The sequence below is a fragment of the Cariama cristata genome, unplaced genomic scaffold, assembly GCF_000690535.1.
Source record: "Cariama cristata isolate BGI_N322 unplaced genomic scaffold, ASM69053v1 scaffold1364, whole genome shotgun sequence".
In the NCBI taxonomy this organism is placed as follows: domain Eukaryota; kingdom Metazoa; phylum Chordata; class Aves; order Cariamiformes; family Cariamidae; genus Cariama; species Cariama cristata.
Window position 1 is genome coordinate 150,885 of NW_009614482.1, and position 26,453 is coordinate 177,337.

At 39.3% G+C, this 26,453-nt stretch overlaps 1 protein-coding gene across 1 annotated transcript; it reads right to left on the reverse strand.

The window, feature by feature from the left end:
- Nucleotides 1-1,126: 1,126 nt before the first annotated feature.
- Nucleotides 1,127-23,025, reverse strand: LGSN (lengsin, lens protein with glutamine synthetase domain). The gene is made up of 4 exons (XM_009699418.1): nt 22,996-23,025; nt 15,249-16,245; nt 4,533-4,711; nt 1,127-2,326 (listed from the first exon to the last, which is right to left on the reverse strand). The coding sequence occupies exons 1-4, from the start codon at nt 23,023-23,025 to the stop codon at nt 1,127-1,129; spliced, it is 2,406 nt and encodes an 801-aa protein (XP_009697720.1).
- Between the last annotated feature and the right edge of the window lie 3,428 nt (nt 23,026-26,453).

The following is a 26,453-nucleotide window of genomic DNA, read 5'->3' on the forward strand; positions in this document are numbered from 1 at the left end:
TGAGGGTTATCTTTAATAATAAAGGATAACAACAGCAACAGTAACAAAAACAGAAAGCAAATCTAAAACCCACCTCCTGCCATTCCAAGAACTTTTTTTTTCTTTACACCAGCTGCTATTTCTAATTTTAGGATGGGTCTTCTCTTCCTCTGCTTTAACCACTATTTGCCAGTCTTACTTCACATCTTCACTCGTTCTTTCTGGTTTTAACCTACTCTTCTGTTCCTCTCTTCACAGTCACCTTCCCCATCCTTGATAACATCGGGTTTCACAATAAAGTCCAGTTTAAGGTCTTAATTCTCTGCTTTCTTTGCCCTTTTCTTCCTCATTTGCCATTCAACTCTGAATTAACCCACTAACTATCAAAACAGACATAATACCAGCTCCTTTTTTATTGCACAGTGGCCTGACACTCCTGGCTTTCTATGAAACATTCCTCCTTCAAGCCACTATTTGATTTCTTTTAGCATTTTTATTCACTATAATTCTTGCAAACTTCATTTAGCAGCAGAATTCTTGATGTATAGATTATTTTATAATCCCTCCTGTCTTTTTATTTATGCCCATTAAGATACTGCTTCCTGACTCTCAGGTTCTACAGCCTCAGTCCTTTGCCCCGCTCTCTACAATGTCCATCATTCTAGCCTAAGTTGTAAATCAAACTCAGATTCCTCTGGCTTAACAACTCTTCAACTACTGACTAGGCTGGGAGAAATCCCATAACCATGCTGAACAAGAAATTCCCCTTCTTTCTCAGTTCTCCTGTCCGCCCGCACCATCTCCATTATTCCTACTTTTCTGCACATTACACAGTCCTATTAGAGTTGTATGTACAGTTGCTCTTTTCCATTTCACCTTCTCTTTTCTTCTTTTCACCAGCAGGTCTGTTCACTTAAATTGAAAAAAACTACTGTTTTTTAAAAGTCTGTTAATGTTATTTCATTAATATCAGCTTCGCACTGTCCTGAATGTACACAGACAATAAAATGCAATCATCATGTACTATACAAAGGAGGAAAAATAATCCCAAAGCATTAAAAACATTTTTAATATATTTACTAATTTCAAGATTCTTAGCCATTCACTGTATGCATTTACACAACATCACTACAGAAGAGTGCTCCTTCTAAATAAAATAACCCAGGCATTTGTTCCTTTCGCTATCCATTTCTTCAGTTTCTAACTCATAATGTTTCATGGCAATAAAGTACCGGACAAAAGTTTCTCCTAATGCTTCCTTAATGCACGAATCTTTCTCGAGTGCAACCAGAGCATCTTCTAGTTTCAGAGGGATTGATGAATGTTTCAGATCAGCAGTGTGATTTTCTTCTTGGAGCATATCATCATACCTAAGTCCTCTCTTTACTCCATCTAGACCCGCAGCAATAGTAGCTGCAAGCACCAGGTAGGGGTTTGCTGCAGCAGAACTTAATTTATTCTCTATGTGAGTGCCTTTTCCACCATGACATTTGACATTAAAGGCACAGCTGTTATCATTATATGCCCATTTTGCATTTACTGTCTCTTTTGATTCTTTACTATATTTCGAATAAGGCTTACGGCAGCTGGTGGTAGGAGCCATCAGGCAGCTGATAGCTGCTGTGTGTGCCAAGAGACCTGATAACCAATTTTTTCCAATATCTGAGAGCTCCTCAACTCCATAACCAGTAGAAAACAAATTCTTCTGGCCATTCAAATCCCACAGGCTATGTGACAGAGCCCCTGAATTGTAGAATCCCGATTCTGAGAAAAAGCTAGCCACGTAGTTGTACTTCTTAGCCACCTCTTTAATGCCTGTTCTAAATGTGAAGGCACTGTCAGCAGCATCTATGCCAAATGTTGGATGAAAAGTGATCTCCATTTGTCCAGGCCCACTGGAAGAAGAAAAGCTTTCAATGTTGGCACCAGCATAATACATTCCTTCAATGAGCTCCTGAATGAAAGTCTGGTCATGGTTATTTAGTATTGTGGCTGCAGGAAAGGATATTGTCTTTGAATTTACAACCTCAGTAATGCCATAAATACAAAATTCATAAGTGAAGGCAGAGTGAAGAGAAAAGCCATTGTCCTGAAGCTGGCTCAGCTGTTTCTTGGCAATGTGCCTTGGTGAGGTCATTAGCGGGTTGCCCAGCACAGTGAAGGAATCACATATCACTCTTGCGGTCTGCTCAGTCCAGGGTAGTAATCGAAACGTTGATAAATCAGGGTTCAGGATTATGTCACAATTAAAATTGGTTGCATTTAGGTAATCTAATTCATTATCTTTAGGATTCAGTGTCAGCTCAAGGTAACTTCTGGGCATGGCAACACCATGAATTGCTTTCTCCTAAACACAGAACACAATGAGAAAAGAACTCAACGGTATTTTCATGTATGTAAAATATATGAAACTCAGATTCTCAGTAAGAACAATAATACTTTTCCTAAAAGAACACTAAAATGTGGTGAACACTAAAGTGGAGGACAACAGCCAGTTAGTGCGTCATTATGAAGCAGAGCAACCTTTTACACGACTGGTGTGAAAACCCTGGCATCAAGCATCCCGATGAGTGCTTTTTAAATTTCCATAAAGAACTAAAAAAATGGTCAGCAGTTAACTTGCATGGTCTTGATACAATTATGGGCATCACCAGTTAGGTGCAATCATTGCAAGTCAAACTTCTATCTATAGTTACCCTATTAGGCTTGCATATCCTCCGGGCATTTCCTTTACGTAGATCCAAGCGAGCGCACAAGACCCATGGCATTACGAATTCAGGCTGGGACGTCTCTTTCTATGCCATAACACGTAAGTCACTGTTTTTCAGATGCAAAGTTTATTTGAAAAGTCTCACTTTCTCGACTTAATAAGTTTTGAGGTAAAATGCAAGGAAGCACTCCCAAGTGAGAAATTATTCTGTTTGAGTACTCCCCTTCTAGGTAGCAAACAGGATAAACTCATAATTATACTTTATTCCCCATTTGAACAGAGAGTTTCAGCTTACACAAATGACATGTGGATAGGACCCCAAGGAAGGATCATCTGCCTTCAAACAGGCATATTTACAACTTACCTTACGTTCAGACCTGTAGCTGATGAAAATTGCAATTATGCCAAGTTCTGTCAAGTGAAATTTGGCTCATGTTTACATCTTACCTTTGCTCTTCTAAGGGAAAGGATTACCATCTGAGTGAGCAGAGGAGACAGAAGAAGTCTAGAAAGGGGCAAGCTCAGAGCTGAAAAAACAAACTTTTGCCTATCCGAAAATTGTTTCAAACAGCATAGAGTGGCTTCTCCTAAAATAAATAAATAAAGTCTGCCTTCTCTTAAGTAGGTGGCAGTCCCGTGGTAGCAAGTGTCCCTGTGTGACACCCCTAACCAAAACTGCACAGTATGGTGAATACTGCTCCACGATGTCTAAGCTGTCCGTTTGACACTGAAAAGCTGTTGAAGGTAATTACCCTATCATACTACCTCTCTCTCTCCCAACCCCCACCCAAAAAAATGAAAACAAAAAAAAAAGGAAATTACTCTCAGTTGTCCTATATGTATACATACTTGTGTGTGTGAGTACGCACACACATTTTTTTAGTGGCCAAAAATTTAGATTGTCATGCAAGCTCCAATTTGTTCAGATGGTAAGGTAAACACGAAAGTTGTCTGAACAAACTGATCTAGATGTTTGCAATTCCACATAGCAACTGAAAGAGAAGTTGCAAATCACCTGCCATGCCTCACAAGAATTAAAATCACTGAGGGAAAGTTTATTTTGATAAAATCCAAATGACATCAAAGACGGCAAATTGTATCTAGATGATACAGTTGCAGTTTAGCAATATCTAGAAGGGAAATAATGAAAACATGGCTTAGGCTTCAGAAGGAACTTGAAACTAAAGTGCTCTACATCTCTTCGTGTTCACATATTTTTTTGTGATCACTCAGTAAATCTTAAAATATTCATAATGATATGTGAGTGAAAGTATAATGTAGTTATGCCAATGACATGTCACAGAAGCAATATACCGAAAAGGCTGATCGGTCAAGGATACACATGGTGAGGATTGCTTCCTAATTTGGTTCTTATTTCCTGAATTATTAATATGGCAAATATTGCTCTTAAGTCATCACGCAACCCAATGGTATTTTCTTTAGTGATTGATGACTATAATATTTGTCATAGCTAAAGTGATTTTCATTTGGTCCTTTTCTTTCTTTCAGTGTTTACTCCTCTCTTTTTGCAATTTACTGCTGTTCAGTGCAACAAAATCTTCATAATGCATTGAACCTGCAAAGATAATTCTGAGGGAAGAGATTATTAGAAGTTAAAAGAACTGCAATTACTATCCTTATTTAATTAGATTACTGTTTGGGGGAACAGAGGAATAGACGATTGCAGTGGTGAAAAAAGTCCAGATCCTTTGGCAACATTTACAAGTGGAGGGAACAGATAATTTGTCCTGAGTTTCTGCCTGCCCTATGAAAAAAATATATATAAACTAAGGATAGGGCCATGAAAACATTTAAAGGTACAGCTAGAAACCAAAAAACTTACGTGAAAAAAGCGAGAAGGAATATTCTTTGATCTTGACACACCATGGAGGTCTATTGATTCAAATCTGACAAACTGTATGTTGTCCCTGGCCATTTGCTGCTTAATAAATTCAATATGAGAGAACAGGTGAAGGAGAGTTGGACTTCCAAGGCCGTTTACATCAGGTTCTCTGCTGGATGCTATAAGTGAAGAGGAACGTTCACGTCAAACAAAATCATGAATGCTGGAATACAGGCTGTTCTCCTAAAAAATGCAATAGTGGGAAACTGGGACATAAAGTGTAAAAACAAAACTAAGAAGATAGGGATTACGAAACATTTTTTTTAACAAACACACCTTTTTTTTCCCTGAGGACCTGTATAAAATCCCTTGGTTTTTGGAATGGTCTATAACTTAAACTTTTTTTCAAGTTGATAAGAGAACACAGAGGAATCATGTGGTAAAGACAGGAATTTCTGAGGGATACCTCAGCTGGTTTGTTGGGTATTTTTAGGAGGAGAAATAGCAGCTGGATACCTATTTCCCACTGAAAGCTGATAGAATTCAGATGCTACATTTCTTCAATACCCTTGAAAAGCACATGGACACAGGAACATGATAAAAAGGGCACTTGTCTTCCACTAGACCTTTCTCAAGACCTCCTGAGGAGGACTGCAGTCTTCTCCACCACAGGCAGCAGACTTTTAAGAGAAGTTTATGCATCTGCTGTTATGGAGTTGTCTTCTTAACTGTATTTCAGCAGCTGTAGGACTGTATAAACGTCTCGATGTGAAAGGAGTAACATCTGAGTGTAACTCCTGTAATGGAGCAGAGAGCTGGGCACAGGAAAGTCCTTTCACAAACCTCTCGATCTCTCAGCCTGCGTTTCTTTTGAATATCTATGTATTGTTACTAGAGTTAAAATACATAAGGTATTCATTTCCATTTGGTACAATAAACTAACTAGATCAAGAGTAAACTTTGATATTAAGATATGAAAAAAATGTGAAAAAAATTTTCTTTCTACATTTCTGGGAGGAGAGTCCTCCATTCTTCCTGAGGATATGATCGCATGACTTTTTGCAGATCTTTCAAATCCATAGTGGAAGATCACCAACAGCAACCATTCACCATTACCCTTCATGTGGAAGTTAAAAACTTCATGCTGAGGCACTAGGAAGGCTGGTGGGAGCACTCCCAAGCTCTCCAGTACCAAACTACCCAAACGAGAGCAGGTGTCCTTCAGCAGTAGCCAGCAGGCACAAATACATCTTTTTGCCCTCTCCTTTGGGGCAAGTAGGACTGCCAGCTGCGAGGCTGTAGGGATGCTCTCCAGCTAGACCAGCACAAGGCTGGCCGATTATTCCCTGGGAAGGCAGCAAACTTATCCACAGCCCTCGGCTTCTCGGAGCCTTTGAATATTACTGGAGCATCCTCCAGCTCCAGATGACAAGGAGGTGACAAAGATACCTTAGGTCAGTAAAGTAAGAAGAGGTTAAAGAATAACGGTGCTCCCTGAGAAATGGCAGGTGAAAGGACAGGACAAAATTTTAAGGAAATATAAGAGTCTATAGGAAAACAGAGTAAAAACCAAAAAGGCAGAAGCAAGGAAAAAAGAACTTTGTCATACCCACTTCTCCTCATGACATCTTTCCCTTTGCTCTGCTTCAGCTGTAAGCTGCTTATGGAAATAGCTTTTTTCCACTATCTTCTATAAACACTAGGGCACTATGTCCTGTAAAAGTTGTACATTAAATAAGGAAGTCCTGTTTAAATATTTTGTGTAACATTTCACTCTGTTACAGATGCTGCCAAAACACAACAGCGGGCAGGGAGGATATGTAAACTGGCCTTGTCTTGTGAATGTCATCCAAGTCACAGCTATTTGAATACCACCTCAGTCATCCCATAACATTGTTTTACAACATAAATGTTTACTGACTTTTAGCAGATTTGACCTCTTTATGAACCTGACCATCAGTTAGAAGTTTATTAACAGCTAATAAACGGTGGCTACTTATTAGATTAATAGAATTAAAAAAGATTCTGAAAAATCTTCCTACAGATTACAGCGAGTAGCATTTTCTTCAACTCCAAGGACAGAAGTCTGAGGTTTTTGCCTTTGTATAATCAATGCTCAATCCCTTATTCTACACATGTTTAATTTCCTGTGCAAAGACAGTAGATATTGCCTCTCTACCACCTGTCACACGGAGATTTTTATGTCTTCATATTATTCAAAGTAAAGTTTGCCTGGCAACGCTTGACATCAGAATATTGTCAATTTTTGATGTAGATTTTGTAAGTATTTCTTATAATGTCTTTCAATGTTGCCTGTTAAAATTGCATCTACTGAACAAGGATTTTTCAGGTAAAAATATATAACTCATGAAAAACAACAACTTTAACTCTGACCCAAGTAATTCTTTAAATCAGTATTCCTAAGAGATATAATTTATATAAAATCAATATCTCAGAAAAACACAAATGTGATATGCATTCATATTAATGCTGTATGAATTAGTTTAAAAAGTAAAGCTACAAATATACTTAATTTAAACATCTACCAATGGTAGGTAATTTTCCAAATTTTATATATATATTTGTTCTTCAAGCTAAAGTTATTCGAATAAATGCATAAATACATAATTAGATTATATGAAATGACATAAATTAACAGAAAATTCCTATAAACAAATATTTTTAAAGGACATTAAGCAAGCAAAAATGATTAACTGAAGAAACAAGAATTTATCTTCTGCAGTTGGAGTTATTATGATTAATGACAGATCTTTTTAAATGATCAGATTAAAATTTATATATTGGTCTAGTATTAGTCTAAAATTAGGCTATATACCAGTCTAGACTGCCTGCTAGTCAAAAGACAGATAATTATTCATTTACAATAACCTTTTACCCAAAATCTGTTAGAACCAATAGAAACCCCCCCATGCGTTCACATACGTTTTAGAGGCACTTCATCTTTTATATCATTTGCAGATTATCTTTCCCATTGAAATAATAAGTTTCTGTAAATTTTATGATTGATAAAAAATAACATCATGATTTAATTTCTCTGACTGATTTCGGAAATATGAAAGGGGATTTGTTTCTTAAATAATATTTAGTGGATAACTACAGACAGTACTTACTCTTCTCCAGTACAAGTCTCAAAATATTTTTTTGGTAGCTGCTAAATAAATCACTAAGTCCATGAAGCCAACGATGACTAAAGTTTGGAAAGCTATAATAAGGAACTGAGTACTCTGTCTTTTCCCGGTTCGTACAGTCATTGCCCAGAGCATTAGTTATGGGGATGAGGTAGCTCATAAATAAGTATTAGACAGGTCTAGCAGATTTAGATACACAGTCTAAAAGTTTGACATTCTTAGGAGGGAGGATTGTGTTCATGAGTATTCCCTACCTCTCTGGGCCTCTAGAAATAATGGGATATTTATTTTCTTTTCAGAAAAGTCTACTTATGGAAATATGTAAGTAAATTTGACAGGATGCTTAGATTTTGGTTCAGGTTTTCATTTTAAAAATCAAATATAAATGCAGACTGGCCATCTTTCTTAAAGCAAAATGGTACATACAGATATCTGTATCAAATCAGTAGTACATAGAAAAACATTTAATGTTTGTTTTTCTGTGGTTCTATCTGTATTTCTCATTTAAGTTACCACTGAGAAACAATTAGCATTACTCATGTTTCTTTTGAAATTAGTGCAAAATATCTACAAATATAAACAAATTATCTTCACGTATTTAGAAGTTATTAATAACACAAAACTAAAAATATTACTAAAAATATACAAATTTTACTATTATTATTATTTCTAGTGGAAGACTGGTGCCATTCTTTGATTATTAATATTGAAATCATTCAGATTGCTGAGGGCAGCTGACATCAGGCTAGGGCAAATAGTTAACACCAGCTTTCTTTTCTCTGCAACGGAAAAGTGCCACGCCAGAAGAAAGTGCTCATGTCCCAGATCAATCTGCCATTATCTGCTTGTTCAAAGAAATCCTTTCCCATGGTCCCTTATTAAATCACACCGCAACCAAAGCAAACAATTTCTCAGCTCTATAAGAGGTGACTGTGTCAAAGTGATGAAACAAAAAGAACGTGCTACATGTTGCCAGGGGACTTGACAATGACAGGAGCAGGCTGACCTAACAAATGCGGTAATATTGGAAGCTCTCTGCTGAGAAACACGACCACCAACGTAACGTAAGGCAGTAAAGGCAGACAGCAGTCGGTAGACTCCAGACACAAACCATGCACTGGAGAAGCAGACGTGTTTCCATCAGTCCTCCCCCAGTCTCCTCCTCCCACTACCTCTCCAGCAGCGCCAGCTGTGCCAGATGTGCTCCCTCCTGACACCACCCCGCTGCAGCCAGGCAGCCACTGCCCACCCTTTGGCTGCCCCGTCCGACGGGCTCTGGGCACCTCTGAGCCCACGCAAGTCCCTCTGCTCCGTGGCACGTTGTGGCACCTCGCGCTGTCTCAGAGCCGTGGGGAACCAAACGCCCTGGCAAGGGTAGGAACTGCTGTGCCAGTCAAGGCAGCACCTCATGACTCCAGAGCTGTCTTGGGCACCCACCAGCAACAGGAAAGGCAAGGGCTTGTTCGCTGAACAACCTGCCTAAAGGGGATGGGTTTTGCAGTCCCTCACTGAAAAGGTGGTCCTATGGTTAGGAGCAGGAGGGTTAATATCCAAATTTGCCTTAATTTCTTCTTCATCTTTAGAAATCTAACTCTAGGTGCTCTGAAGATCTATGTGAATATCGACCTCCTTCATAAGAACAGATACCTTGTGCTGATGATATCCACTAGCAACGAGTCTCACACATCTACACTCTTCTAAATCCTGTGGAAACTCCTGTCAGTGCTAATTGAAATATGTCTGCTCTTCCTACAGGGCTCTGCTCCGTGTATTTAAGAACAGCCATTCTATTTGGTTGGTACAGCACGTTACTTACTGTTCTCGCATTTGTCTTCAAACAGTATCGGTCTCTATTTCTCAAACCTCATATGACAGCTTTTCCTATGCTAGATATAATTCTTATTGCTAGTATTTAAAGCCTCTCTTTTCTATTCCCATGTCAGTTTTAACATGGTAAATAGATATGAGTACTGGGTTACATTTGATTAGTACTATAGATATGAATAGTGATCAGATTTACTGGTAGCTCAGTAAAGTATTTGATTTCTGCAGTGAAGTACATAAAAAGTTGTTTCCTACCTTGGATTTTTGCTCCCCTACAAGAGCCCTAACAGGGGAATAAATGTGTAAGCGTACCAGCAACTTATCAAAGCATGGGAGATGGTAAAAATATTTCCCTGATCTGTTTGATATTGCTATTTTTCAAAGTTTTTTCCATCCATTCTTTGTCTCATGATGGTCTGCTTTCTTTCTTAATCTTAACTGTGAAGCAGGCATTTTATTGATACGGCCATGGAGAAGCTCAGCTCTTTTTCACGAGTTTTATAGCTAATTTAGAGACCAATGAACAGCTTCAATCATCCATGAATTATTCTTTCCAAACTGTATGACAACAACATGACACAGCTTCTCAGAGGAGCTACATCATCAAGAATTGAATACAAAATAAGATTTAATTTCTCAATAAATGAAAAATAAAATAAATCACCCATATTTTTCTATCTTCCAGGATGTTTTATAAAAACGACTCTTCTGTATTGAATGAGAAAATTATCACAATTTTATAGAAAGATTAGAAAATATTCCACCTAAGCAAGAAGATTTGAAAACAAAACATGCAGGTATCTGAAAAAAAATTAAGGTGAGCAATACCCATTGGAACTACCTAATTAATAATCTTAAGTATGATGGATGTAGAGTGGCATATCTTTTTTCAAACTCAAACAGAAAATTTAGATTTAAGGAAGGAATCACTGAGCAAAGTTGTATGAACTGAGATATGCACTATTGCAAACTAGGTAGCCCCTTCTGGTCTAAAAATGACATAATTTAAAAAAATCAAGTGAGAATGAGTGGGCACGCCACATTAAATAGCAAGGAAGGTTATTTAGGGAAGATTTTGCACAGTATTGAAGGTAAGGACTAAACTCTTCTTGAATACGTAGTGGAAAGAGAGGCAGTTGGCAGAGGGATCAAGCAGAGAATGCATTTCACTTACATTAGGTCTAAACTAATTGTTTTGTCAACCTTTCACTATTACTAGAAAGACAGTAAACATCTCCAATGTGTGGGAAGAATTTCTGTCTGAATACCCCTCTTTCTCTCACTGAGTCACAGGATGAGGAGCTTGCTACAGGCACCAGAGACGGACGAGTTGGATCTCACCCAGAAGGGGACAAAATCGACCAGAAAGATAGGATGGAAATGCTGTCTGAGCATTTTTGGTTTGTATAGATTGAGGGGAAACATGGAAAATCATACAGAGCCACAGAGCAGGAAGATCTCAGCTATTGGTATGGAAGACAAAGGACTTAAGAGTTTTGACTTGCTTTAAAGAGAAATAGTTTCTTTTAGAGCTTGTGAGGTATAAAAACCCAGCAAGTTGCATATAGCTCAGTTCAGAAGGAAAAGGAAAGAAATAGGCAGAAAATGTGACAGTTTTTTCAACAGAAAATAAGGGCAATTGAGAAGGTTTAGAAAGGAGCTGAGCTTCAGCCCCGCTATGTTCAAGCTGAGTTCAAAATGTAGAAAAAGAAATATTAGAAAAATTTTATTGAACTGCAGACAGGGTATGAGGCTATCTGTTTTGTTGAAGTCTTCTTTTCATAATTCTGCCTGTAAATACTAGGTATTGTCATTTGTGACCACCTTATTGCTAAAAAGAAGGGCTTTAAACAAGTTAAGAGTGACAACATGAGATTATTCACTGCAATAGAAAAGGAAATTGCCTGTAGGACTGATAAAATCCACTCTCAAGTATGGAATATAGCCTGTTATTAGCTACTTGATATGCTTTTCTTTGAAACGACAACTTAGCAAGGGAACTTAACATTTGGGGTCAGCACCTGCACATTTCATGTGATTCTTGGAGCATTCAAACCTCTCCTTTTTCAGTGCACTTGAAATTTCAACAGTCACTAGGTAGCTACTGATGCCTGCCACTGTAGCTAAGACATATTTTCTTTCTTCAGAAATTTCCCTCTGCTTCCAACAGTTCCTGATCCCATGCTGGTCGTATTTATATGGCCTCACGTGATATATATACACAAGAAGATGAGCCGTGTAGAGAGGAGCTGCTCCTGGAGCTGCTCAGGTTTCCAGGGGTCCAGCTCTGCAGTCTGCACTCAAGCAGATTTTAACAAACTTTTTTGTCCCAGCTACAGAGATACGAAGGGAGCCTGAAGCCTCAGGTGACAGCCTGATTCCAGTGTACTGCCCACCTACAGCTACCTGGAGGTGCTGTTGTCTCATATGGTCCAGAAAAGAGCTTTCTCTTAAGCCTGGGCAGTAGCACCAGGCTCTGCAAGTCCCTCTGACCATGAGCGGTGCGGGGGGCTGCTGAGGCCACCAGCAGTCCCTGGCTGGGGCAGCCATATCCCCCTGTGACACAGGGAACGCCACCACTCTGGTGCATCATCATCCTTGGGACCTTCGCACTGCTCGAGTGAAGGGATTTTCTTTGGCCTCCTCTCTGGCTACCAGAGTATAAATACTCAAATTTAGTAGCATGTGATAAGATCTGAGTTCAAAGAGGTCAATATACAATTACGTTATATGCTATAAACACGATACATACAGTACACACATGCATTCATGTGTGTACGCATGTACACACTACGAAGGGTTATATAGTGCTATATACACGAAATATCAACTGAATTTTTGCTGTTTGGAAGTCTCCCTCTTGGTCTCCCAAGAACGCAGGTGCTGAACAGCTTAAGAAGCACCTGATTATTAATGACTACATACCAATTTGCAGAAGTGCACATCATTATCATATATCGATACTTATGCAAATAAAATTCCTAAATTTGGATTAGTGCAGTCAGTATATTTGCCTAATTAACTACATGTGTTAGTTTCTGTCTTTCCATGGTGATGAATTAGAATAAAAGAGCTTTAGCCTTAGCTTCAGCTCCAGTTTCACTGACACTGTCAGAGCAGTATTTCTCATACTGACCCAAATACTTGGCATGTCTGTCTCTTCTCTATTATTTTTTTCCCCATGTCCAAGTACTTCTTTTACAAAAAAGCTGACGGGTAAAGGACAAAATGAACATGCAGTAATATTTCCACAATTTCCAATCATAATTTTGGAGAAAATATATGAATTTATTATTTTAGAGAGATGTTGACCACGTAACTAACATGACTGTATTTCAATCCTCTGCATTACACTGAGTCACTAAAGCTGAGCTACATGTCTTAGCCTTTCTACTGCTGACCTCTAGAGACTGTCCCTTCACTGAGTACTTTCAGAACAGTAAGGTATATTCCTGCTTTGGCCATATCTCGACACTGAGCAGATCTGAAATACAACTTCTTGTAATTTTTACAAACAATTTGGATCAAGATTTCTGAACTGAGCAAGTTCAAATGTTTCAAAACTTGCAAATGACAAGTGGTTGTATTTCAGGTCTATTCACTGTTGCGATATGCTTAGATCCAAGACTTCAGGCACTTTGGTAACTAAAATATTTCAGATAATATTTTAGTCTTAAAAATAAAATATTTAGGATTTTATTTTATCAATCTGAATAAATTACCACTGGCAGCAATGAAATACTGTTTATGAAAAGGCTCAATAAAGAGTGTAGAATTTTTTCTAAAACTTCCTTCTCTTCAGTTAAGTTACTGAATGTATTCAATGAAAATTAACTTTCAAACACATATATTTCTAATTAAGTAGAAACTATTTCTGTGCATTCCTTCTACTAGTGGAAACACACAGTGAGTCCTACAATTTGTTTGGTCAAAGCCAAATGGAAGCCAAACCTCATGAGATACCAAAACTTTTGCTTTTGGATATGTTTCTGCTGAGACAAAACAACTTTCCCTCACCTCCCTTCCTGGCTAGTTCTTATCTATAGCTCTCTTCCAGTCATTGCTACCACCTGTGATACAGAGCAGGATTAACCCCAGGTAGCTTTACGCATTTCAGAATTAGGCAAATCATACAAATTAATCATCATGGGACTTCTTCCCCTTTGAGTGGAAAGAGGTGCCCACCTCCAGAGGTCAACTTCTCATCAACCCCTAATACCTCTTCGAAGACAAAATGCCTGCCTTTCTCTAGTGCCTAGGTAATAAGCTTGGATTAGCCACTTCACTTTAAGTGGCTAAAATTGGGTGGAAATCTCCCTGTGGAATCTACAATTAATCTCATCATTTCCCTGCACTTTGTAAACAGCGTTATGACAAAGAATAATTATTCCTGTATTTTAAAATATATTTGCTGGTTTTGCAGACAATGAGAAAGCAGTAGTAATCTAAATCTGACAATGCATTTTGCTAGCCTTTCAGCAATGTGAAAAACAACGTAATCTGGAAAGGGAACAGCATCAAGTGTAGGCTGAGAAATAATTCTCTAGCCTCTTTATTCTAATAGACATGAATAGAGAGTGGTTTGAGCACGAAATATCTTTTCGAAGCTTTTTTCTCATGCAGTGCCCTGAGTTAGCACTGATAATGTTCACAGATACCTTGTGCAGACTTGTTCAAACTGGGTAACAAAATATGTCTACCGAGAAATCCTGCCGCAGCCCACATCTGATATAGTTTCAAATTGTATGTTTTCAGAGTTATGTACAGCAATATTTCCTACCCATCTGATAGGGGACTTTAAAAAAGGCAGGATTGCTTAACATTGTTGTAAAAATTCAATTGCTACTATTATATTTTATTACACACTTAACGATGGACAAAGTATTATTTCAATGAAGAGAAGAGATTCATATTTCTTGTATCAGTGAGATAAGTCAGAGGGTAAGACATCTATCCTGAAAAGCTGAAAATATGATCTGAGCCTCATGCTCCTGGAAATTATTAATCTGATATCTATTCAGCTGGCAAATTGTTGCTTGTGTGCTTCCTGGCATAAACACAAAACAACGAACTGCTCAGGCCCACTACATTATCATAGCTAATAGTAGCTTTTAGTTTGCTGATCCAGCTAGCCCAGAAGTATAGCTTTTACAGTTTCACGGAAATCACAGCCTATTAGTAGCAATTAATTGGCTCTGTAAACACTTCCAAAATGGACTTCTTATTGAACAGCATGAAGGTAAGTGGAAGTTCTCTGCCTCATTTGCTTTTCTTTCCCTATAGTTTATGAGAGATGTCTTTGCATTCCAGTCCTCTCACAGGATAGATAATTGAAAACATCATCCCTACATGGGAGCAATTTCCACTGCTGGAAATGTTAACAAAAAGGAAATTTTAGGAAGCCCAGATGCCATCAGAGCTTTGCGGTATCTAGCAGACTTTTGGGAAATGTTGCCTGCACTCAGTTTAAATGAGGAAATATTTAAATTTTAGTGAAAAAGACATGACCACTTGTGCGTGGCAGTTTTTGGCAGGCAACTGGGCTTCATAAATTCCTTACTCAAAAAAAAAAAAAGCAAAGCAGCATAGATGTAGAGCACATCCATTCCGATCACACAGAAACCACAGGTGTCAATTCTCTCAGGCACTAGCTCTGCGTAAGGTTTGCAGCTTAACAAAACCCCACAAAACAACAGTAGCATTTTCTTTAACAGGACAGCAGGTGATGTTTAAACATCCTTACCGGCGTGGCCTGCAGAGGAGTCAAACTGAACCTCAGGAGCTGTGCTTTCTGCATTTGTAGAAGCTGCCGGTAGTCCCAGCATAAGTTGATCCACGTTGCTTCCCGCTGGTTGCTGCCGCTCAGACCCGGCAGAGGTGAGGACCAGGAGAGGTTTGCTCTGCTGCCCCGCTCCCTCCTTGGGGAAGCCATGGAACTTTCGATTCTCCTCGCCAAAATGGGGACTAAAAGTCTCAAAGGGTCGGCTCTGCTTGTCAGCTGTTTTCTCCCAGGGCTTCAAATTTTTCTGAGAAAAAGTGCCACCTGCCTTGCCGCCGTAATTGGGCCCATGAGCAGGCAGAGGACCTTCACTCAGCAGGTTCTTCAACTTTTGCAGACTCCGTTTAGAATTGTCAGGTGTCCCCAGGAAGGATTCTGCAGCACCGCTTCCTTGTGTGGTTACAGTACTGCCCAGGGAGCCCATCTTTGTCATGTGAAACTTGACTTCTTTTTCTTCCCTCCCACCCCGCTCTTCGTGCTTACCCTCCCCCTTCTCACCGCCCTCTCCCCTGCGCGCTGCCGCCGCGCACACGGCTCTCCCTGCGCTCCGGGCAGGCTGCAGGCCCGCGGGCTGCTCTGCGCTAGCTGGTGGATCTGTTCCCTCCTGCATTTTGCCTATTATTCTTTTCCCAGTGTCAGTATTTCCCTGGATTTCTCGTGTTTCTCCAGACATGTCTTCTTTCGCGTTGCTGCCAGTATGGGAACTGTCACGACTCGCTTTGTCCTTTTGTACTGGCGGAAGAGTAGTTGGGTTTTGGAGAGACTGGTCTGATGGTGCTTCTGAGCAACCAGTGGTTTCTTGAAGGGGATAAGGATCTGGGATTTTTGAGGTGCGGGACAGCTCCATCTTCTCATTTTCTAAAGGAGGAACGTACTTTGTAGGGCCTTTGACTCCCTTTTTCTTTCTGAAACCACATATATTGTTGCCATCAACTTCATCATTGTCACTTTCAGATGTGTTCTGTAACCAGCAATAAAATATACAACCAAATAACATGCATGAATGAAACAAGACATGGCAATGGAGTGCTACCACCAGCTGCATTTACCTTGTAGCACTTCCATTACTTCTTGCTGATGGAGGTCTCTGTGGACACTTACTGACCCTCTAACAACTCTGCTACTTTGACTTAAAAATTTCTCACAGAATTCTTTTTCTTATGTTTTAGAACAAAATAGGTGAAATTGCTTTGATAATAGAGTTTTTTAGGCAGACTTAGTGGATTAAAATATAAGACATTGTACACTGTGTGACATCATTTGTCAAATGTGTGCCCTTTAAATGCAAAAAAAATTGTATTTTAATAATTACATTTAAGTATATTCTTGCTTGTATTAAAAACATTTGTATTTATAAAGGAAATTTACTGCCCTGAAACAGAACACTGGCTATCCTTGTAAGTATGGGGGGTGAAACCTGAAAATAAACAGCTTTTAAATGAATTTCTGGATCTAATTTGGTCAAATAACTGAACTTCTAGGGCACTGATCAAAAGGACAAACCCATATTTGGATGTGTAAACAGGAAAGAACCAGGAGATAATGTTTACCTTTATATATGGCATTGATATGGTTTATATGGTAGTGCTGGGAGCAGATTTTAAAACGGATGTAAACGTGTGGAGAAGGTGCAAAAAGGAGTTACAAAAATTATTTTGCTTGCATTATCCCAAAGAATATCAAGAAGTGTCTGGATCGTCGTCCCTCCTAAGTATCCTGATCCTACCACACGTGTGATTAATCTAATGATGACAGGGAAAAGGACAGGAAATCAAAACCACATACATTCAATTGAAAAACAGCAGAGATTTTAGTATTGTGGGTGATTAATTATTTCACAGACTATCAAGGTAGGGGTTGAATTCTCCATCTCACGATGTCTTAAAAAAAGACTCTGTAACACAGTTTAACCAAAATATAAATCACCCCATAGCCAATCACAAACTGTTATATTGCTTATGAATACCTACTCAAGCATGTATTTAAGACTCACTAGCTTAACCAACAGTCCTTGGTTTGGTTGGGTCGGGCTGGAATTAACACCTGTAAAAACACTGGGAAATCAAGACATATCCTCTGAATGAGAACATTCTTTACCTTTTCCACAAAGGAATAATCTGCACTCTCTCCAATTTCTGAATTTCCAGAAGAAGTAAGGATCTGCACAAAAGCAAAGTGAATGCCAGTCTGGATAAGGCAAAAGAGACTCCTGTTGGCAGACAAAAGCACGTAGAAGAAAAGGCAGCAGCGTCTGATGTGCGTATGGAAGGAAAGAGTTACATGGCCTCCATTTACATCATTAACACCTCCCCTTCTCTGTGTTCCTTCTCCTTATTTTCCCTGTTTTCTCATCATGCTATTTTCCATCGTAATCTACTCAAAAAAAGGCTTACGACTTCTCTCCAACCCAGAGCTCACAGAAATATTTCCTTACTGTAACTTCCCTCGCTCTGCGTCCCAGCGACACGCTGTATGCACAGCCACGTCGGGAGCTCGCCGGGCACTGCCGCGAGTGCTGAGGGAGGTGGCTGCTGGTGCTGCCGGGGGGCGAGCCCCGCTCTGCCTCGGCCTCCCACACACACCTCTTGGCAATGATGTCCTGGTGATGCCCGCTTGCAGTCAAGCACAGTGACCGGCTTATTCACGATGGAAATCCTTGCTTACCCCAGATTTAGCGCTCGGATTTTAATGAACCCATTTCTTCATCTAAAGGCTGTGGTTTATTCCTGTAACACACCCTATAATACCCCTTGAAAAAATTCTAGGTGTGCTGCTGATACCTCTACACACTCACCTGTGTAGAATAGGTCTAATTCCTACAGCTCTGCATCATTATGGAATATAAATGTAATGAAGGAACTTTTGTGAATAACAAAGCAGACAAAAAACGTTTATAATGGAGAATTAAAATGGAGAATTTTAACACCTCCATTAGTAATACAGAAAGTGAACGAAGCTGGGGGAGAAACAGTAGGGGTAGAGAAACCAGTGTCAGCCAAATGGAAAAACCCAAATAATTTTGAAATAAAAGAGGCATCAAATTAAATTTCTAGATGTATAAAATTATTTTTGAGAGAAAGGAGAGAAGGGTTCCAGCTATGAAAGCTGTAGTCACAAAAAGACTGCATTTTTTAATTAATTTATGAAAAATATTTATTTAAATATCTTTTGTGGCAGAGGTTGCCATCATTAAAATATCCTGATTTCCACTTTATGAAGTTTTCTGAATTCTTTTGTTTCCTTTGAATGACTTGAAACCAGTAACATAATCATAACACCATCTGTATTTCTGCTTTATAATGTATTCCCACTCTCTGTGCTCAAGGACAACCATTGAAAATTTGAACATTAGGCTAAGCTTTTGCCTGTTGTCCCTATTGTAGATCTGTGAAAAATGCTCCATAAAATGACTCAAGGTGAGCACATCCTTTTTTATAACACCTATATACTGAAGTCAGAGAAAGAGTTGTTCACGTATCAAAAGCAAAACCTCGGAAAACTGCCTGTTCATATAATTAGCCATTCTAAATGATTTCGTGAACACAAGGTACCACACTCACATTGTAATCCTTACCAAAACAAATCCCTTCTGAACAGAGATCACTCTAGGACTGACAGGAGTGATCACTTGTCTATTTGATAATGGAAACATCCATTCACAATAGAGCTCTACTAACTAATGAAGTACTGCATTTTGATCACAGACCTGAAAGAGATACTGTGCTCATTATTTTTAAACAAAAACAGCAAACCTTTTTACCTTCAAATAAACAAAACTCTTACATTTATACAGAGAACAACCTATCTATTGCCTAAGGTCCCCAGCACAAGGCACACTGTGACTTTCCGCAGGAGAATGACTCCATTTCTAAACAAACTCAGACATTTATGGACTTTAATTCAGAAACCATTCACACTATTTTCTGCAGTGAATTAAACAGGGCTAGATTTGTTGCAAGGTACAAACGCATCGTCCCCTCGTATTAAAGACAGTCATATGCATGAGTTATGACACAGCCTTACTTACCCGGTGGTTTACGTGCTGTCTAGTACCTGGGCACAGAGGGGAGAGCACCCAGGAAACAGGACTTACAAATTATCGGTTTAACTTCTTATTTCTAGCAAGTTTTTTCTACAAAAGACCGGGCTGATTAAGCAAAATAGCAGCTTGAAAGAGTTATAGTGCAAGTGAGCTGGATACGGATCATGACTTAATTTCATGGAACCATGTGTCCTGCTGTGCTGAAAAGAAAGCAAAACCATCATGGCATTAATATGGCAAAAGTTCTGATTATTTTTTATTTCATTAGTGAATGTTCCTACATTTCTGTTGCTGTGTTAGGGCACCGGGCAGGCAGGAAGGGGAGAGAATGGAGGACACTATCAGCAAGCAAATACTTCAGCACTGGGCAGATCAAATCGCCTGCTCTACTTAACCCAACTACACGCCACTTCTGGCATGCTGTCAGGCTTCTACAGCTGATGATAGACATTTTATATCTTGTGGTAACACAGAAAATGCACATCTAAAGCAATTTTTCATAATCTGTTTGCATTCAGTTTTAGGCTTCGTACAAGCTCTGAAGTGGAACATTAACTATATCATGAAATACAGCACTGCCAAAAGGCCGTTCGTCTGTAAACCTGCCTGTCCGCAAGTTGAGAGCGTTTGGAAATGTGAAGTGTTGCCTTTGGGAGGAATAATAGGTGCTAAGGTTTCTGATGTGTGAAACCCAGGTGAAAATCCAAGGCAATTCTTGAACTTCTGCCTTAAAGGATTTTATAGGTGACTGAAAATATATCTGTAACGTTCTACAAGGCAAATTCAGAGGCTGCGGAGAGGACCTTCTATCTTTCCCCTACTTTTTGTTTGCATCATGACCTCAGGCAAGACTGCAAACATTATTGGGCTTTATAAACCTCTCTCAAAAACATATTGACAAAAAGAGACAGGGAAATGAGAAAAAGAAACTCAGACTATAGCATTTGAAAGGGACAAAAAGGGAGAAAGGGAGTTAGTTTAAAAGATGCTCTGAGTAACTGTAGATGAATAGCTGCAGAAGGATTTCTATTGCAGAAAAAGGTGAAAAAGGCAAGGTACAACTGCAGCAGGAGCTTTTGTATATTTAATCAACAAGATAACCCAATGTTCCTGCTACTGGCTATCCAAAAAATTGATGCAAACACCTAGCAAAATGTGCTGGGGTCTCAGTCACATTCTCTTTTTCTCTTTTGTTTCAGATTGCTAACCGATTTTAGCCATTATTTCAACTGATTGTTAAGAGGTCAAATTGTGATGATCTTCCTGAGTTGTTGCTAAAGATTTTTCAAGAACGAAAGATTCATTTTGCAAAGAACATCAAAGTGCCAAAATCTGGTATAACCAAGAATTAGAAAAACATGGGAAACTAAAATAGAAAAGTCAAAAATATGTCAGGTTTGGATGACTGAATTTTTTATTTACGAAAAGTTAAACTATTTCAAATAGGTTTGACTTCTTTTTTTCTAACACATAAAACAATGTTGAAAAACTGAAACAAAATGTTTCCCAACTAAAAAAATCTAAAAATATTGTCCAAGTGATATTGACATGTGACATTATTCACATTGTTTGAACCTTTTTCTAGTTTTATTTCAAATGGAACACAGCTTTTCAAAGTATTATTTCAATTGCTATGAAACCATAAATGTTGAGGAGCTTTTTCTGGTCCACTCTGGCTGTTACCAGGTTACCCTTTACAGCTCCCCCAGGTTGGTACGGTCAAGTTTAATTAATCCTTTTGTGTAGTAACAAACTTCAAAAACTAGAAATCAAGTCAACAGGAGATGCTGCTTAAGCCCTTGCACAACAGTGGCCATAAAGCAAGTACACCGGTGTCCAAGTGCTTTCCCGGCCCCTTCCCCTGACAGACAGAAAGCATCGCCCAGCCGCTTCCCCAGGAACCAGGCAGTGAAGGAGCAGAAGGGGCAGGAACCAATTATCTACTGCTGGGAATTAATGCAGCTTCACTGGAGTCACTGGAGCTACGGAGGTTTGCACCGGAGGGACTCGGGCCATGGAGTTGTACGGAGGGCAGCATGGACATTTCCAGGGAGAGCTCCGGGCACAGAGAGGGGGGCTGGTTCTTCGGCATGGTGCTAAAACAGCGTGTGCTGCGATAAAAACTGACACCGGAGGTTTCTAAGCTAGAGACATGAAGATCACAGCTCATTGTCAAGACTTTGCTGTTACTAATATCTCCCTCAGTGACCGTGTTTGATGAAGTGGCTCTTTGAGAGTGATTTCCTGCTACAAAAATCTCCTAGTGAAGGACCTGCAAGTGGCATAAATATTAGGTACACGTGATTACTTGCAGTTAGAGAAGCTGAAGCACAAACTTGCCATAGGTCACGGGAAAATGCGTGGTAATGTTAGGAGCAGAAGCAAAGTCTCCTTCCTTCTCTGGAACTTCTAAATACACTGGAGATTGTTTACGCCCTTCATGTGAAAATGAATGGAACGAGTTTAGCTCACAATATTGTGCCACTCATTTTCACATCTGACATCTGCCTTTATCTGCTACTCCCATCCAAAGCCTTCACACTATGTATGCAATTATTAGATGAGCTTCTGAAGGTCATTGATTCTCTTGCTGTCTCGAAGCAGCAGAGCTGTCCTTGCATCAAGGTTACTTGCAAATACTTTCCCTTGGACTGTGCCACCCGCACCGTGTAAAAAAAAAAATCCCTAAAGTAAGATAGAGTCTCAAAATGAAGAAGCTGATCCTGTTTTCACAGTGATTTGGGACCACAAACGTACACTGGTGGTGTCATCTCCAATTTGCAGCAATGTAAATGAGATCTAAAAGCAGGATCCATTTAACAGCCGACTGAGCCTCAGGAAGACATTTGCGAGGGAATGGACTTAATGATCTACAAGACTTTTATGTCTAATTTCTATGACTCATTTCATATACAAAGATGGTCTAGGAGGCAGTCAGTGACTCAGAGTAGGTGCATCTCTGGCATATAAAGCATCCACTTGTTCACCTTAATAAAAATGTCTAGTAGCCTCAGCAAGTCTGCCTGCCCTGGTACTTCCAAGCCACATTACATCTTTCTTAATATTTTTTAATGAAACATTTTAATTTCATGTTTTCACAACGAGATCTTCTGGACAGTACTCAAAAGAACAGGTATGCCTTTTTTTTATTATTATTATTTTTACTTTATTGAAAGTATATATTACAAATTCAGGACCCGAATCTGTTTTAAAATGCACTCATACAGAAACTGAGCAGTTCCACTTAGGTCAGTAGCCTGACTCAAGAGTGTAACTTTCTAATCCAGGTTAGACTCTGGTCCACAAATTTTAGTGCTTTCATTTACATTAATGAAACCAAAGTTGATCTGTTTTCCAAAAATATTAATCGGATCAGCTTTTTAGATGTCTGTTTCTATTACTTTTGATAAAGTTATAAATGAAATAAATAGGAAGTTACAGTGTGTTAGAGTTGCTTCCTAAAGCGAATGGGGTTTTTTCAGTTTAAACAAAAAGCCTTTCTTTGACCTGCATTTGCTTCAGAATTAGACCATGCTCAACACACATGTGTGAAGAGCCTTGCACATAATCTACAATGAAGTATTCACTCACTCGAAATCTTGAAGTGGATACAAAAGGTATTTTATACCAGCATATCTGCTCGGAAATCATTCACAGTCAGTCTCTTACCTGCTGAGTAAGATCTTCCTTTTTGCTCATGTCCACTTCATTCTAGTTCAGGTCACCATTAGAAATGGCCTGGTAAAAAGCTAGTAGAAAGACATGCCGTATTTATAGGCACACATACAATAAAAGTTCATTAAAACAGAATTGCTGTAAAGTTCTTTTCCCAGAAGGCCAGGCAGGTGATGAACCATAAAGAGCAACCCCAACGTGTCATGGCCAAGAGCACTGCTTTCTGGAACAGCGTTAAAGTAGTAAACTGACAAATGCACATTATTGCCTGCCTGGAAACAAAGACAACTGAGTATAAAACTGTTTTGCTCAACTTTTCTCCTCACAAAAGGCTTTTTGTCCCATAACAAGCTGTTTCTGTTCTGGAATAGAAGCTATTGTTAGGCTCCTTAGAGGTAAAACCTGTACTGGGCATTATAACAACAGTACGTTATTGAGGCCCACGGACGGGGGTTTGAAAGGCACAGCACACTGCCAGAACAACATGCAGTACAGCCTGTTGTTCTTGGTGCTCGCCTGTTGTTAACCAATATTGGTGGATCTGGTTGTCTTAGAATTGGAGGGAGGGGTCTTTTTTGCATTAGATCTCTAAAAATATTTCAAAGATTAGACAGTTAAACTTGTCTTTCTTATGTTTTTTTATTTACCAGTTTTAACATGAATTCAAAGCAGTGTGTTTAACTGACATTTCAGTCATTCAAGTTCCTTTAGCTGACATACCATTACAGGATGACCATATCGTGTATGCTTACAGCAACCCTTCCCGACAACTGATCACTCGATAAACCCAAGTAAGCATGATGTTAAGATTGGCATTTAACCCTGTGAAAACTCAGGTTAGGCACTTTTTTATACTTTCAAAAAATAACAAATAAAAAAGTTCGCTTGTTAAAATTACCCCGTCAAAATAATGACTATGGGTTAGGAGCTACAGTTCAAAGAAATTGTAGGCATTGCCAGTGAAATGCATAAATACAGGTGCCCAAGTCCCAAACTATGATTCCAAAAATCTTTCCTTTTCTTGGAGGCACTGAAAGGCCAGAGCTCCTAACTTTGTGACTCGGTCTGCACAATTTCTGTAACTGCTCATATTCTGAACTGCCCCACTTGTCACAGAGCAGAGCAGGCAACAACTGAAAGTTTATTAGTATTCAAGAAATAGGCTTACTTATAAGGCTTGACATTTTGTCAAGCAGACATTAAACAAATCGACAGCCAGCATGCTCCATAGGACTGGGTTCCCGCAAGACAGATGGGATGGAAGTCAGCATTCTGCTGGCAGAATACTTTTTCCAAAAGAGTTTCCCTCAGACTGTCATGATAAAACAGTTAGCACAATTGCACAGATCCCTTTTTTAGGCAAAATACAGGTGTCATAGACCTATCGCTTCCCACGGCAGAGTGGCTTGTGAGTCTATACTGTGGTGAGCTGTGCCAAAAGGAGAACCCTTCCGAGCAGGACTACTCAGACCAAATAGTCTGAGAAGCAGAGGCCAGGCAGAAACAGGTCTTCTGGCTTTCCATTTTTTCCATTTTGAATGCAAGCATGAACAACCTCAGATTTGAAAAACACACACGTCAGGTTAAAAATCTCATTCGTAAGAGCAAGAAAAATATTCTTCACTACAAGGGCGGTCAGACACCAGCACAGGTTGCCCAGAGAGGCTGTTGGATCTCCATCCTTGGAGAGATTCAGAACTTGACTGTACAAGACTGAGTAACCTGATACAACTTCAAAGTTGGCCCCGATTTAAGTGGTGGATCAAATCTGATGACTACCACAGATGCTCTCCAGCCTAAATTATTCTATGGTTGTACATCTGACTCATTTATACATATTTTTATTTAACTTCATTACATTTTTGCAAGTACAAATGTGTGTTCTGTTCTACTCTGTTCTGCTAAATGGAACATAAAGACAAGAAAGAACAACTTGTGCCTTAAAGCGTGTAGCTTTTCGGGCACCACTCTTGCAAACACTATTAGCAATGAATAATCTTTTCATTAGCACTGGAAGGATCAATTATTTCTGTCTCAAGTGCTTATTAGATCCTCCTAAAATGAGTGTTGTTTTGGTTTGGTTTGGTTTGGCTTTCCGAACAGAGTGAGGCAGAGGAGGGAGAGGGCTCTCTGCCAACATGTGCCTGCGCGAGGCTGCTGCTCTCAGTACAGCCGTGCTGATCAGAGAAGCTGAGAATCTGATCCAGAAACTGATGGAAGCCCATTTCACATCTACCACAATACACGGACTACTGCAAAGAGCACAGTTTGTTTAGTAATACTTATCAGCTTCCCACCTTTGGCAAATAAGACAAATCAGGCCAAAACTACTGTATCTGTGTAAGGAATATCCAGGGCTTTTTAAAGAAACTGGATTTTATATATGGATTCAGAAAGACATTTTCTGTCACTAAGCTTTTGCAAAAACCTGCTTTCATATGGATGTGGGAGCATCACTTCATTAAAACAAACATCTCTACAGTCTTTCCCCAAAAAAAGCTCCAGAGAAAGACATCCTAAGAGGGAGAAGTATTCCGTTAGTACCCAGTGGAGAGAAGGGAAGTGAACAGGACTAAATTTATTTTACATTCACCATTGAATTCTGCAAGAGAGGCATTATAAGTGGTGAATTCCAAATCTCTGGAAACCCAGTGTAGCACCTGGTTGGCCACCAAAGAAAGAGTCAAAGAGTATGGAGTAACAACTACTGCTTGATTGGGGTTGCAGCTGCCAAAAACATCCGTCCCACCCCATCCCACTGACCTCCGTTCCTGGCAGATGGATGGGCTGCAGGAGCAGACCTGCCTCTCAGGCTCTTCCTATTTCAGCTGCTTGTCCCATCTTTCCTCCCTTCCTCCTTTTCCACTTGATTACAGACTTTTCCAGTCTTTAATCCCTTCAGGTAGGTGTAGCAAAACTTAGTTCCTCTTCCCTGCTAAGAAGCCTTGAGATGGTTTCAATCTTAACATTAGCATAACTCTGTGCTAAAAATGTTTTTTTCCAGCTTATACTGGCTACAAAATCATATTTAACATCATTATTAGTAAACGCAGTTCCTCAAGAGTGTGTGTATCGTGTAGTCTAATATGTTCTTTGTAGCATCACTGGAAAGGGAGCCTCAGAAGAACTGCTCATAAGGGTGCTCTCTGGAGGAGAAGCAGTGATTCACACAAAATCATCCCTTTCTTTTAGAATGTAGAACTGTTTGCATAATTATTTAATTTAAATATGCTGGGCTTCAACCACAGTTTATCAAATACTAATCTAAAAACCTTAGACACTTTGGAAATACAACACAGACCAAACATGACAAAAGTGATCACTTAATACTTTAACTACAGATACTTTGTATGCACTCTTTATGATGAATAAGTGGTAATGAGAAAGTGCAAACTGCTCATTATCCCATTAGCGGCTCTTCAGCAGCTGAAAAAAAGAGATACAGCTTCTCC

Excerpts from the sequence above, each read along its gene's own strand:
- LGSN (XM_009699418.1), bottom strand. The coding sequence starts at position 23,025 with ATGAGCAAAAAGGAAGATCTTACTCAGCAG. Across the intron at positions 4,712-15,248 it reads CTCCTCTGCAGGCCACGCCG|CATCCAGCAGAGAACCTGAT; the intron begins GTAAGGATGTTT and ends CTTCACTTATAG. Across the intron at positions 2,327-4,532 it reads TTCCTTCTCGCTTTTTTCAC|GAGAAAGCAATTCATGGTGT; the intron begins GTAAGTTTTTTG and ends TTCTGTGTTTAG.